Here is a 14,395-nt window from a genome sequence, read left to right on the forward strand (position 1 = left end):
TTATTGTTCAAAAAGCGAGGTTTCTCGCTTTCGACATAAGAGAGGTCCTTAGGTTCTGGACTATCAAGCTCGTGTCGCCTAGGAGTACAATACGATGACGAACTAGCTTGAGCCTGTCTCAAGCTTAAGTCCTCCTGTTCCGAAAAGAATATTGCTTTTTCAAGCGTATCCAGTTCCAAGCGGATCATTTGGGACTTTACGGGACCATTCGTAAGACCTTGCATGAACACTGTAATCAACGTGTGTTCATGGACTGGGTTGTCTGTGCAACTCGCTAAGAGTCGTATATGCTGGGCATAAGCGTGAAACATTACGCTTGCTTTGCTTGAGTTTCAGAAGCTCCGATCGATCTTTGAACTCAGGCCTAGGCGGTTCAAATGTCTGTTTAAGCCGGGCTTTGAAAGCTTCTAGCGACCCAAAGACATATGGGTGGCGCAACGTAAGGCTTAGTGCCCAAGTTTTGGCACGACCTGCCAAATTTGACTAAGCAAATGCAACTTGCATTTTGCTCGCCGACGATGAGACGAGTCCTTATGGCATCGTCCAACTCGACGAGCCATCTTAAGAGGAAGTCTTCTTCGACTTCCACATACTTAGAGTTGTCTATCTTTAAGGCTTCGGGATGACGCATACGCGTGATCACACGGACAGGGGTCTGTTCCTGTTGTAACCTCAATAGTTCTACCTGTTGTAACCTCAATAGTTCTACCTGTTGTAACCTCAATAGTTTCACCTGTTGTAACCTCAACAGTTCTACCTGTTGAGAGCCTTGCTGATTAAGCAAGGCTACCATCTCCTTCGCCTTCTCAAGTTTATGTTGTATGAACTTGGCGATGGCTGCATGGAGGGCATCTCTGTCCAAACCGGATAGCATGGCCAGGATGGTATCGTTCCCTACGGATGAAATCATTTGTTCGACCGCACTCCTTTCTATGTCACTTATAAAGGAGTAGCTACCACGTGAAACGTGATGCGTATTTCCATTATCATCTAATAAGTCCATGTAAAATGATGGAACTGTGGTACTTGGACGGACTATAAAGTGCTACCAGGTGTAAGGGGCGCTGCCGACTTTTACTGCTTCAGTACAAGTCCACTTCGCATTGCTTCAGTGCGAGGGCGTCACGTCACTTCACGTACACTAGTACGTGTAGAGGAAAACTCTCTTTCAAACACTAAACTGTATTTAACATAATAAAGTTCTTCTGTTTCTATCTATTTTTTATACTGACTTAATTATATATTAATACTAATCATGTAATAAAAGTCTTATCTGTCTCTCTCTCTTCGCGCGCGTCCAGCGCTGACTGGACCGCGGAGCAAGTAGATTTAATGGTCTATATTTACCAATGGATAAGCTTTCCGGATATTACTATGTAAAGATATTCTCCAAATATTATCTACCTTTCAAATAATATATTAATTTACAACCTTTAAGTGAAGATTTCATCGTTACACAAATTATACATTTTATTATCCGCTTGTGCAATATTCGCAAAACTTTTTTTTCTTCACACCAAAATTTCCACAGCGATACCATGCGCTTGAGTAATATGACATGTCGCACAAAGCTAAGGTTTCTACAACAGTACCATGAGCTTGAGTGAAATAACATGTTATAGTTGTCGAAGACAAAAATCTGCCCATTAATGCTCCATTTACATGGCTATTTCATTTTCAGCCATATTTTGCTTGTCCCACGCCTCCATTATTGGCCATGGGTTAGTACTCTTTTAATTCGAATGTTAATGAATAACTTTTCTTCGTTAAGGCTATTAGGGTTGAAAGTCCCCAAAACGAAAATACGCTGTTGTATCCATAGAGTTCGATTGTCAGACACAATCTTTATCCTCTTCTTTCGTAGCTGAACCAAAGCTGCCGACTGTAGAATTCTTACATGCCGTGTTCCTTTTGACAGTGGTCACTTTAGTGTATCGTGATGGAATGGTTACGAAATACTTATTCATAGCCACGCAGAAGCGTTTGCGATAATGCTTTGGATTCAGCACAGTGATCTCGCCTTCCTCTTGAATCAAACGCTTGCCGGCGTGCTCCATCATCTTCATAAAATCATATTTGTGGATGTAGTCAATAATGCAAGCCACGAGCTCCTGTTTGTTTACGTCATAGCCAACCAGCATGGAGTAGTCAGTCGCCTGAACGGACGCCAAGAAAGTAGTATCATTAATGATAGCAGACAGAAGCAGTGATAACGCAGACTCCTGCAAAGGCAACGGGATGCCACCCGCCAGCTCTACAAAATTGCGATCCCACAAAACGCTATGACTATTACAATTGTCCCCTTTATAGCGTCCTTCCATCTTGCCCTTTAGGTCAAATGAAAAGTCTACATCGCGCCCATACATCAAATTCTCCATTACTATAACGCACATCCGCACATTCTGATCGCTTACCCCACTTTGAGTGGTATTAGAAATTGAAACCTTGTATATGCCAAGCACTTTTGAAAGCATTGAAGACAAATCATTCTCAAAAGTTTTTGCCATGTAGCAGAAATACTCGTTCGCCATACTTAAAAACATTTGCAACTCAATCTCCGGAATGGCCTTAGCGATAAAACGCTCATCACGCGTCTTTAAAAACCCGGCTCCTGATTTTCCACCGGCCGCATTCCATTGCTGGCAATTGCAAAGCGATTCCACATAGTTTCTGTCACCGCCGTAATAGAGCTTTCGAAGCGCGTGGAATTGCATGGCGTAGTACGATTTGCAGCTAAATCGCACAGCAGACTGGAATTGATTTTCATCAACGAAGCTGTGATCGACGTTGTTACGCGTACTAGATCGCAACATACGTAGCATGTTCCTGTTCTCATCAGATTGACCGAGACTTGTAGATGGCAAAGTCCCATTTGTTTTCAAATCAAATGCGTAGCGACAAGCTTCTTTCCTCATATTTTCATTTATGCATTGACTGTATTCATTCGAGAAGAGAGAATATGCCACCACTGAAGTGGGCTGACTCGCGTTAACCAAAACCGTAGCTTTATCCACACCCACCGGCAAACTAGGGTGCCATTCAAGAAGGCGTTTCGGTAGCGCGAGATATCCCAATCCATCATTTTTATTCGATTGTTGCGTTAGACGAAAATTTTCCAAGACGGTCCTCGATGAAAGAGCTCCTATTGTTGAGGTAACATGACACGAAACGCCCATGACAGAGGCTGATTGCTGAAAAATTGAGGCCGCCGAAAACGGGGCAGTTTCCACCTTATAATCGGCTGGAAATGAATGGCTAGATTCTTCATAACGATCGTAGCTATCATCCGTGTCCCATGGCTCTGATTGACGCGAAGTTGTCAATCCTTTTTGTTTTAAAGTATTGGCTACTTCATTGGCAACCTCGGACATTTCTCCAACTGGCGAGACACTTCTTGCAGCAGCCAGGCTGCGCGCAAAGCTCGCAAGGTGCTCTAAGTTTCCAGGCTCTTGGAATTTAAGGTTGACAGGTGCCATTTCAAGTATACTGGACATGTGGGGCTCACTGTAGCGGTCGCTAGATTCAGCTTGCTGAGCCAATTGGTCATACCAAGCCTTTGGAAGCGAGCTTTTAGGGCTGCTAACAAAACTTGCCATTGTAGGCTTCACGGTGGCCTGCACAGTTCGTGTTATTCGCAAGCTCCAACCAACCGCGTATTCATAAATTTCTCGGAAGTGAGCGTTGAATGCAAACACGTCTTGCGGTGGATTGGTCTCAATCTTTGCACCAAAGCAAGAGTACCATTGTTGGACTTCGTTTCGCAAAATTTTTAAATTTTGCTTTGCATGAAGTGGAGTTACCAAATCCGCCATGGACTCTGCAACTTTTGAAGTTGTAACGCTGTACACTTCACGAACCAAATCGCAAAGATCATGTATGGCATCGAGCTGACCTTGCAGATCAATGTGATTTTGCCACAGTGCCGGCTGCAAAGCTACATGAAGAACAGGCTCCAAAGGCTCAACATGTAGACTGACAACACGTCCACGGCGAGAAAAATAGTGGACTAATGACGCATCTCTTGATCCACTCACGCCGGCTAAATGAGGAAACCGCACGCAGTCGATGTCCATTGCCTTTCCGTAAAACATATCCTCAAGAAATTTGCCAAACGAGTAATTCCACAAGTCACTCGGAACCACCGAATATTCTGACGACAGCAGAGCAGTTACATTCTCACCACTTAAGTTGCGTGACCACATCAGTACTTCATCGGATCGTATAAGTTGCAGTACAGACTTGTAGGTAAACCCTCGGAGAAACTCAGCTGGAGGCAGTTGGTCACTAGTATCCTTAAATTCGCTTAGATCCTTTACTCGCACAATCAAACGGCCAGTATCATGGGAGATTGACAACTTTGACGATAAGAACGCGCGCTTAAATTCAACTTTGCTGCTGGAAAAGCAGAAACTTTCAAAAAAATTGCCAACCGACATGTCATTCGAGCTATAAAAGTCAATGCACATCATCTCTGCTTTCGATGCAGTTTTGCCTTCTAAAATGCTCCAGCAGGTAGAAAACAAAATACGGTCCCTGAGAGATTTTGACGACTTTGCCCCGCATGTGCACCAATTCGTATAACGCGACTGAACAACGGTCCCAGATGTTAAACTGCCTTCTTCTGCGTCTTCTGCCCCATGAACTACACGAAGCGAGCTGATGTTGTTGAAATGTGTATTTGCCTTGCACCATTTGCACATTGCTTGCGCCTCTTTAAGAGCGGCTCGCATCGATAGAGAGTTCGATTTGAGTGAAATGTACAAGGAAGTTGATGATTTTGCAAACCATTCCTCGGCGACCGAGCGCTCGCAATTCTGACTTGGAGCAATATACCCGTACGCTGCTAATAAAGACCGCTGAAGCCGCATGTTGTAAGCCGCTCGAATGATAGCAATCAAAACATTTGTTACTTCCGCAAAAATGTCAGAGTTTCCACCACGCAAACATAAAGTGCACCCCTTCGATGTAATACCTCCTTCAAACACAATATTTTGGCGTTGAATGCGCTTTGTCTGCTGGTGTGAATAGCAGCCACCGTCTTCCACTACGTAGGTGCCGTCTACATTAGCCTTAAGGGCAATCTTCCTTGCACTCTTCGGCTCCTGGTCGCTCAACATTACATAAAATCGCTTGCAGGTACCAATGATACCAACATCCGACATTTTGTCAATATGGTCGTAAGATGTCAGTACAGAAGCGCCCGTGCACCGAGCAATACGCTGCAAATCGAGCAATCGAACATTCTTTACAACGGAAACACTCGCTTTGAAGAGAAGCTCTTCGGCAACTCGATGGACATGGCCTTCAAACATGACAATGTCGGGATTAAGTGTTAATATCTTCTCCGTTACGATATGCATATACTCCAATTCCTGACAGGCAACGCTTTCCAACGATGAAATTGCTTCTTTCATGCGTTGATAATCCAATGCCGAGGCGATCAGAAGAATACGCGGATTCAAAATGTCGCTTCTCATACCTTTGCGCGCCAAACTTTTATGAACGAGAACTCCATCAATAAAAAAACTATCTTGCACACGGCCTCCATCTAAACATTGAATGCGGACATACTGCATAATATCAAGCAAATCTCCATTGTCGGGATCGCATGATACTGTTAGCGCAGCTCGATGAGCAAACAAACTAATGATTTGCATCCATCTATGCTGCTCAACCATTAATAGTTGCGATACTGCCGTAGAGCTGTCTAGCAGATAAAATATTCGCTCTTCGATACGTTTTCGAGCATCTTCTGTCATTTGTTTTATGGCTGCTTCCCTTCTTAAGACTCGCTCTGCATCGTCTGACTCGTTGTGAGCATTCTTAGATAGACCTATCATAGCAAAAATTCCGGCATCTTTCAATTCTTGCTTGTCACTGCCGAATGGATCCCGCGAAACAGCATTTCCGAATCGTGGTGAAACAAAGGACACAGACAGCGCTTTAGAACGCATAGACATCGCACTCGAGGTAGGAAATGTTCCAGCAAGTCGCGCTTGAGCATTTGACTCTGCGACAAGACGCTTGAATTCAACTTCACTCCAACGATGGTTGCTCGGGTTACATAACATTGCTTGGCTATTCAAACGCTTTAATTTTCGGCTGGCATGCTGTGCATCCTTTCCTCCCAGCAGAATCTGCGTTTCACTATATGTTCTCGGCATGTGACCAGGGCCAAGGCTCGCTTTTTGCTTATTTTCCTTGGCCAATTCATGCAAATGAGGCTGATGCACCAAATGCTGCGCGCTTGCAACAATCTGGACTTTCGGAAACATACTAAACAACACCGGTGGTCGAGCCTTTTCGAGTGGCTCAGTCATTCGGATGTCATCGCTAACTTCGTCCTTGTCCAACGGCTCTGACTTGTCCACTTGCTTGTGATTGGACGCGTCTGACATTGTGTGTTCCATTGCTTTACCTACGTGTTGAGGCATCAGTAGTAGCGTCTGCTTAGGTGGGAAATTGGTTGGCTTCTGCATATCTTCCTCAAAATTTGCACCTGTGAGCTCCATCTGCAACCCTTCTCGTAATTGCTTATGGCACATATGGCACACTAGTTGTTTTCGCATCCTTTCGATTGATTCGTCGACTTTGTTGCCTCCAAACGATTGAGGTAATCTAGCACAGCAGTTCGCGCAAAAGATCTGCCCACACGAGCGGCAATGATGCCTTCGGCGAAAGAATGTAAACAGCCGTTCGCACTCGTAGCATGCTTTACTAGACCTGTCAGACATCCAAAAGTGTTTAAAAGACCTAGACCTCTCCCTTCCAAGCTTCGGTGATTTGTTTTCTTCACTCTGTATAGGTTCCTGCCTCGCAATATGTTCTGTATTGTCTTGAAATTGTTTAACGCCTGGCAAATGATGACCCTGTGGTGACGGAAATTGCGTAAGCTCAAACGGGTTGCGGTCCACGTTCATTTCGTGCTCTCTTTGTACCAAATCAATCTCAATGAACTCGCCAATATCTGGTACCTCTATCGGTAATTCCAGACTTTTAATGTCTTCCGGGCACAAAGCACGTCTGATCGTTCTCAGTACGCGCTGCAGACTGACTCCACGCATAGACTTGCCGTTAATAGCTACCACCAAAGCCGCCGGATGAATGTCCATCGCCTCAGCGTCACTGCCAGGAAGCACAAAGTTAACGCAGGCGCGGAAGTCGCGGCGTGAGGATCCCACTAGCTGCACACCCAGCAATGCGTCCATAGAGCTAAACATGCTGCCCAAATGCTCACCAGCACGCAGCTTTGCCACTCGCAGCGTCGAGAGCTTCTCTACAAAGCGCGTGAATTGGTCCAGCGATGTGTATCCCTCAAGCCCCGCATTTCTAGTGGGACCCGCAAACGTCAAGGGTGCGCCTTTGGGCGCTGAGAAAAGAGCTATTTCGCGACCAGAAGACGAGGATGGTATCTGACTGGCTTTCGCTGCAATTGGAGACTCTGCTGAAGGGGCGCACACGCATGTGAGCTTTCGGAAAGTCCCACAAATCGTCGCCATCGCGCTATATACACCCTTTATGTCGTTGAATGCGCACTGCCTGCCGAAGTTGCTGCAAGGAAAATTACAATCACTCTTTTGCATCCATGTGAAATTTTAAATAGGTAAACTACACCATAGAAAACGCTGGTAGACACGTCAGTCAATAAATTGACGATATCGTCAGTCCTGTGAAACAGATTTGATGGCTGAGATCGTCCAAAATTTATATATCAAGCGGTGTGATTCTGCACTTATTATATTTAGCTGCACTGCTGTACCAAACAGTCATTAGTTACATGTAGTCATCCCGTATTATTTTATCTTAAAGAGCCAATGATCTGAGCAACGTAGTCATAAACTTTCCAGACGAACGTTTCATCTAAGATGCGGTACTCGACCACAAATGCGAGTAGGCGTTGCCAGCTTGCAGTGAGCAATTCGCTTACTTCTAACACCACAAATGTGCGGTAGTACCGCTGGTATAGGAAAATAAACACGCGTATGAGTCCGTTGTAGAGGCTGCGCACGTTTGCAAATTGCGCCAAGAGGTTGCTGCCTTCGCTGTCTATACGTCGATTGTCGATTGCGCGTAGAACATTACGCAATCGTCGCATGAGCTCGTTCACGGCACGGCCTTCCGCAGTGGGTGCTGTGATGTCTGAAAGCATGTCGTACATAATGGAAACTTCACTAAAGAAGTCCGCGGCCATTTCTTCAGCCACAGTCGCGGCTTCCGATGGTGGTACGTTTGAAGGGTCCACAAAAAAATCGGCGAATTTCATCAGCGTTGCGGGCGGCGACATGGCCGGCGATGTCGGAGTGGTCGATTTTTGATGGCCGACTGCACCTCCTCCGTAGATGCAAGTATTGGTGTTGCTAGTAGCTTCGTATTGATTGCTTTCGAGTGCAACGTTCGACTTGTTCAGGAATGATCCGTCACGGAGACGCTTTTGCAACATCGCAAGATTATGGTTGGGCCTGCAGAAGGCGACACTGCGGCCGGTAACAGAGGAAAAGCTTGTGGATCGCTCACGTTTCATGCTAAGGGCATTATCTATTTGTGTGCTCCGCATTGATCAACCTCTTTCCTTTTTTGTCACTTCAAAGAAAGACGGTGGGAGGTACTGTACGTTGCGACGTGGCACGATGCACACAGATTTGAAAGATTATAGTCTTTGCAGAAAAATTGAGTTGACGTGCATAGAGTGAAAACATATTCTGCAAATTTCCGACTTCTGTACTCAATGCAACAGAATCCCCGAGGAAACTACAGTATTGTATTGGCTTTGTCGCTGGGTGACAGTGGTCCGCTTCCTTTTTTGAAATTTTGCGGTACAATGACGGTACCGAAATGACACGTGGGCGTCTGTTCAGCGATTGAAGGAGTTTTTAGTTGCGCAAAATTATAATTCAGCGGATTAAAAGCTAAATACGCTAATTTGCTAAATAAAGCGAATGTGTAACCATATCAAGTCCCTGATTACTACAGGCTTTATTAAATTAATATATTGGGTTGCAATGTTCAGTTGAATACTGTTAATGCACCTGCGTGTGTGAGTCTTCCTGAAGGATCAACGCAAAATTTAAAAAGATGGATCTTTCAGAATTATACATAAGTGATGATGACCGACTTTTCGGCATTGATGGGCTCAATAATTGAGCCAATCAAAGAGCAATTGGGCTGTCCAGGTCTCGCCCTTAAAGGTAGTTGCTCGAATCAAATATCTCATCGTTGAACCGGCTTCACGTTCGACGCGACGTGCGCCGAGCACATTGGCAAGAGTCACTCATCACTTCTTGTTTTAGCAATGAAGATGGCTTCGAGCAAACAAAAATCTTGATTGCTTTGATTCGTAGTGGTTTGCCATAGCATGGACCTACTGAGTCGGATTCGACCTGGTCAGAAAATTCTGCTAATCCTATCCAGCCGAAGTCCTTAAACACCTAATACTTATTTGCCTAAAGGTACCAGTAATATAAAGTTTAGCCTTTACAAATTCTATTTACCGCGGACAACAAAAATAACAAGAATCGAAGGATCTTAGATACGTACCTTTACATAAATATTATTCCAACAAAAGATATAAATATATTTTCCTATGAGAGGCAATAAATGAAGAAGTGCAAAATTATTATCGTTTATTAAGTTTGATCGAATAATATTTATATTACCAAATTTGGTAATATTGACGCAATACGACACTAGTTCTATCGATTAGTTGATTTAAGTTTAAAGTAGCACCGCTAATTGTTACAAGACACGATTAGGCGTCGCGAAAAGAGGCGCATTGCATAGTCAATTGTTGATATATTACAGCTACGCAGATAGAATATTGTTATGAAAGAACGTAATATATTAATGAAGTGTAGCGGAGCTACCTCGCTTTTAAAGTCAAAGAAAGACTTTTAGACTCAAAGAGTCTCTAAGTTCTAAAGAACTAATGGGTTTAACAACTCAGGGAGTCGTACAAGCTTTTTAGGCTTAATGAATCCTTGTTCAAGGGATTCAGGGGTTCGTAGAACCAAGTGGCAACTCTGGTGACCCGGCGAGGACGCCGGAGCAAATCGCTGCTCGCGACGCTCTTCATGAGCGATACCTTACGCCAAAGGTAATGACGCGAGATCAGTATTTGATGCGTTTACGTGATTAAGCCCGTGGGGCTTCGGTGATTTCAATGAGAAAATTCCGATGTTTCCAAATGAAGCAAGAAGTGAAAACGAAGTGTCATTTGAGAACTGGGACCATCGAACCTGCCGCCTTCTTCTGAGCTGGGCTCAGAATTAATGTTTTCAACATGAAAGTTTATTAACTCAGACATTTTAATGTCTGAAACACTGACAGACTCAGTCAATGATTCGCGCCAATTGCGCTTTTGTTGCCTAGCGAAGGAGGGTTCATGACTCTCCAAAACTTTGGTAGGAACATTGCGCGTGACGCCTAAGGTCTTAGAACTCCAATCTATCCATGGCTCAGGACGTTCAAGCAAGGCCATACCAAAGATGAGATCATATATCGAATCCAAATAAAGGGACGACACAACTTTCTATACTAGCAATAGTCCAGAAAACTTTATGCTTGAGTTCAATGGAACTTTTGGAACAGTGACACGAGTCCCAGTCGCTAAGCGAACAGTGATTGTATCACTTTCATCTTTCATGCGCTTTAAGCGCCTCAAACTATTTTTGATTTCCCTCAAGGCAAAGACGTCGAATATAATTGCAAGACGCTCCTGGGTCAAATAAAATTGACCATGGCTTAATAAAGCCCTTCACAGTCGCTTGAGCGACTAACAAGTCAGGCTTGTACTCACGCCTCGTGCCATTGCGCATCGAGCTTTTGGGGCTAGGTCCTGTTTACTCTCACCTCTTAGAGGTTCAACAGAGCCTAGGTCTTCCCCAGTAGGGCACTTCACCTAATGGGTATCGACGTTCTTCGGCACCGTGCCTGATTTCTAGTATTCATCGGAATTGGTGCTCTTTCGAGCTTTACGCGTATTTCTTAGGGGACAGACCGGATGTAAATGTTTCGTGTTTCCGCACATATAACATCTACGGATGTCCTTATGATGTTCCACAGCTTGAAGAGCCTCCTCTCCTTCCTCAACGAGGCTTAGACCCATGGGTTCCGGTCTATTTGACGGTGTCCATGTGCTCGAAGAGCTTGTTCGGTAAACAGGCGTGCAAACACGAGCAGACTTAATCCGAACTCAGCGCGTAGCGCTATGGCAACTGCCTCTTCGAAAGTAGCAGGATAAGATCAGAATAATTATTTCCGGGCAACGTCCTCATTGAGACCCCATAAATATTGTTACGACAATTGCTTCTTTCACCGGGTTTTGATGCATAGATGCAATGAGAGTTCTCAACTCCTGGACAGTCATCTAGGGTTCGTTTACCCTGTCGTGTCGCTAGGAGCCGTGCTCGCATACGAAAAGCCTAATCAGGCGGTGCAAACATACTATTCATTTGCTGTTTCAGCGAATCTCATGTGGGAAAAGCGTCGTTTATGAAGGTGCTGCACGATAGTGCCCACTCCATGGCTCTACCTCCCAATTTGGAAATGGCCATAGCCACCTTTTGCCGTTCTTTAAAAAACACGGCGGAGTCAGGGGACATCTCCATTAGCTTAATCCAAAAAGGAGATTTTTTTCCCTCCATTCTCTCAAATGTCTTTACATTGACAGCTACACGGCGAGCCTTCGGCTCTGAATCAGGTACAGAGATGTAACGGGTTGGCATCGATGCCGCAAGGTGATCTTGTACCTGGCCGATCAAGGAGGATTCATATCGCAGGAAGCCTTCAAGTCTTGCATGCAGAACCTCTGGTCCCTGGGAAATAATGAACTTCACATGTCCAAGCCCAAATAAAGTTTTGAGCTTGTCATAAGCTGTGCGTTGCGCCTCTGAAAGTTCTTGAATCTCTTCCATGTCAGTGAGAAATTAGTCTTGTAAAGACTCATACGTAGATTGACTACGAGTGCTACCAGGTGAAGCGGAGCTCCCTCGCTCCTGAAATTAGAGGAATACTTATAGATGCAGAGCATCTCTTAGTTTTATAGAACAAATCGGTTTAACACATCAGGGAGTCGTACAAGCTATTTATGAAACGGGGTGTATCGTTAAATAAAATTAACACTTAAAGGTTGTTAGTTAATATATTATCTAATAGGTAGATAATATTTGGAGAATTTTACTTTGCATAGTAAATATTATAAAAGCTTATCCATTGGTAGATGTACGCCATTATATCTACTTTCTGCGCGGTCCAGTCAGCGCTGGACTCGCGTAATGAGAGAGAGAGATAAGATTTTATTACATGTTTTGTATTAGTTTATAATAAAGTCAGTATTTAATAGATAGAAACAGAAGAAAAATTAATTGTACAAATACAATTTTATAAACCCTCTTAAAAGGAAGTGTTTATAGAGAGTCTCTCTCTGCACGTACTAGTGTACGTGAAGTGACGTGACGCACCACTCGCACTGAAGCAGAGCGAAGCAGACTTGTACTGAAGCAGTACAAGTCGTAGTGCCCCGTTACACCTGGTAGCACTTTGTAGTCCGTCCAAGGACCTCGGTTCCATCATTTAACATGGACTTATTAGATGGTAATGGAAATACGCTCACGTTTCGCGTGGTCGCTACTCCTTTCTAAGTGACATAGAAAGGGGTGCGGTCGAACGAATGAGTTGTCCTTGCTATCCAATTTGGACAGAGATACCCTCCATACCGCCATCGCCAAGCTCATAAAACATGAACTTGAGGAGGCGAAGGAGATGGTAGCCTTGATTGATCAGGAAGGCTCATAACAGGTAGAATTGTTGAGGTTACAACAGGTTGATCTGCCGAGGTTACAACAGGTAGAACTGCTGAGGTTACAACAGGTACAGACCCTTGTACGTGGGTTGACGCACACGCATCGTCTCGAAATCTCAAAGATTGACATGTCTAAGTAAAGGAGAGTCGAAGAAGCCTCCCTCTTAAGATGATTGTCGAGTTGGACGATGCCATAAAGCCTCGTCACATCGTCAACGAGCAAATGCAAGTCGCATTTGCTCAGTCAAATTTGGCGGGTCGTGCCAAAACTTGGACACTAGGCCTTATGTTGCGCTACCTATATGTCTTTGGGTCGCTAGAGGCTTTTATAGCCCGGCTCAAACAGACGTCTGAATCGTATCGTCCTCCTAGACGACACGAGCTTGATAGTCTAGAACCTAAGGACCTCTCTTCTGTCGAAAGCGATAAACCTCACTTTTTGACCAATAAGCGAATGCAGAAATGCAATCGCTGCCAAAAATTAGGACACTACGCTCATAAGTGTAGTGCCCTACGCCCAGTACCGAGAGATACTGAACGTAGTTATGGACCAAATCCCAAAAACGGCAACGGTCGCGGGTCCGACGTTGTTGCGAAAGCGAAACAGCGAGGCGGACCGCCAAAAAAAACGGTCGGGGTCAGTAGGTCGCAACGCTCCACTGATCCAGTAACCTCAAGAGAATTTGCAAATCTCATGATTGAAGTTGCTCCAGACACACAATCATTATGTGTCTCTGCACCTGGTGATGAGGTATCCCTCATCACCTTGAAGTTAAAAGCGACAAATGATTTGTCAATTAAAGCCCTAGTGGACTGCGGAGCGTCGAATAACTCTATTCGTCGCCAGTCGCTTGAGGGTCGTAGGCTCAAATATATTGAGCGGGACATCCCTCCAACGAGGATGACGGTGCGTCTAGCGACAGGCGCATCGATAACAGTAATGAAACGCGTAGTGAAATTTCATTGCACGTTAAAAGATTTATTGTACGTTAATGATTTCATCGTACTGAATGAATGACAAATTTGATGTCATCCTAGGTTTAACTTGGCTTACAAAACATGAGCCAAAAAATCAGCTGGCAGCATCGATCCGTAAAGTTACCTGCCACTTGTTCATCAGATGGCCATCTGATGAACGTCTTAGAGCGTCCACAAGCGTGTGGATGTACTACGAGTTAGTGCGATGGCCTCACTTGTGATACGGTCGTTCGTACGACTGCACAAGATCACAGTGTGGTTGCTGGTCACCCTGTGGAGTCAGCTGCCGGCGGCTGTGCTAATGCACAGGCAGTGTCGAAGGTCCACCACTTGAATAAGTCGAGTAGATTGAGATATGAATGTAGCCTAGATAGCGACATTCAAGGAATACACCGGTTGCCCAAAACGTGCGACACGATGATCCTAGGTCGAGTAGAGAGTCGACCGTAGAGGACCCGACTGTGATAGCGCAATCACAGTCGGAAGACGCTGAGGAAATAAGTCCCCACGTACTTGAGGAGAAATCTCCTCAAATAGTTAATGCTGAATTGACTAGACTTCAGCATCCCGAGAAATTGATCCCTCGGCAGCCTGTGGATAAATCTCAGGAAGAAACCGAGA

The 14,395-nt window shown here is 44.7% G+C and overlaps 2 protein-coding genes across 2 annotated transcripts; both read right to left on the minus strand.

Moving 5' to 3' along the window:
• Window positions 1-1,832: 1,832 nt before the first annotated feature.
• On the minus strand, window positions 1,833-7,499 carry CCR75_004256 (uncharacterized protein; the record flags this gene model as incomplete). The annotated part of the gene is made up of 1 exon (XM_067962342.1): window positions 1,833-7,499. The coding sequence occupies one exon, from the start codon at window positions 7,497-7,499 to the stop codon at window positions 1,833-1,835; it is 5,667 nt and encodes a 1,888-aa protein (XP_067823141.1).
• Window positions 7,500-7,798: 299 nt separating this feature from the next.
• Window positions 7,799-8,440, minus strand: CCR75_004257 (uncharacterized protein; the record flags this gene model as incomplete). The annotated part of the gene is made up of 1 exon (XM_067962343.1): window positions 7,799-8,440. The coding sequence occupies one exon, from the start codon at window positions 8,438-8,440 to the stop codon at window positions 7,799-7,801; it is 642 nt and encodes a 213-aa protein (XP_067823142.1).
• Window positions 8,441-14,395: the final 5,955 nt, after the last annotated feature.

The sequence above is a fragment of the Bremia lactucae genome, linkage group LG1, assembly GCF_004359215.1.
Source record: "Bremia lactucae strain SF5 linkage group LG1, whole genome shotgun sequence".
In the NCBI taxonomy this organism is placed as follows: Eukaryota; Oomycota; class Peronosporomycetes; order Peronosporales; family Peronosporaceae; genus Bremia; species Bremia lactucae.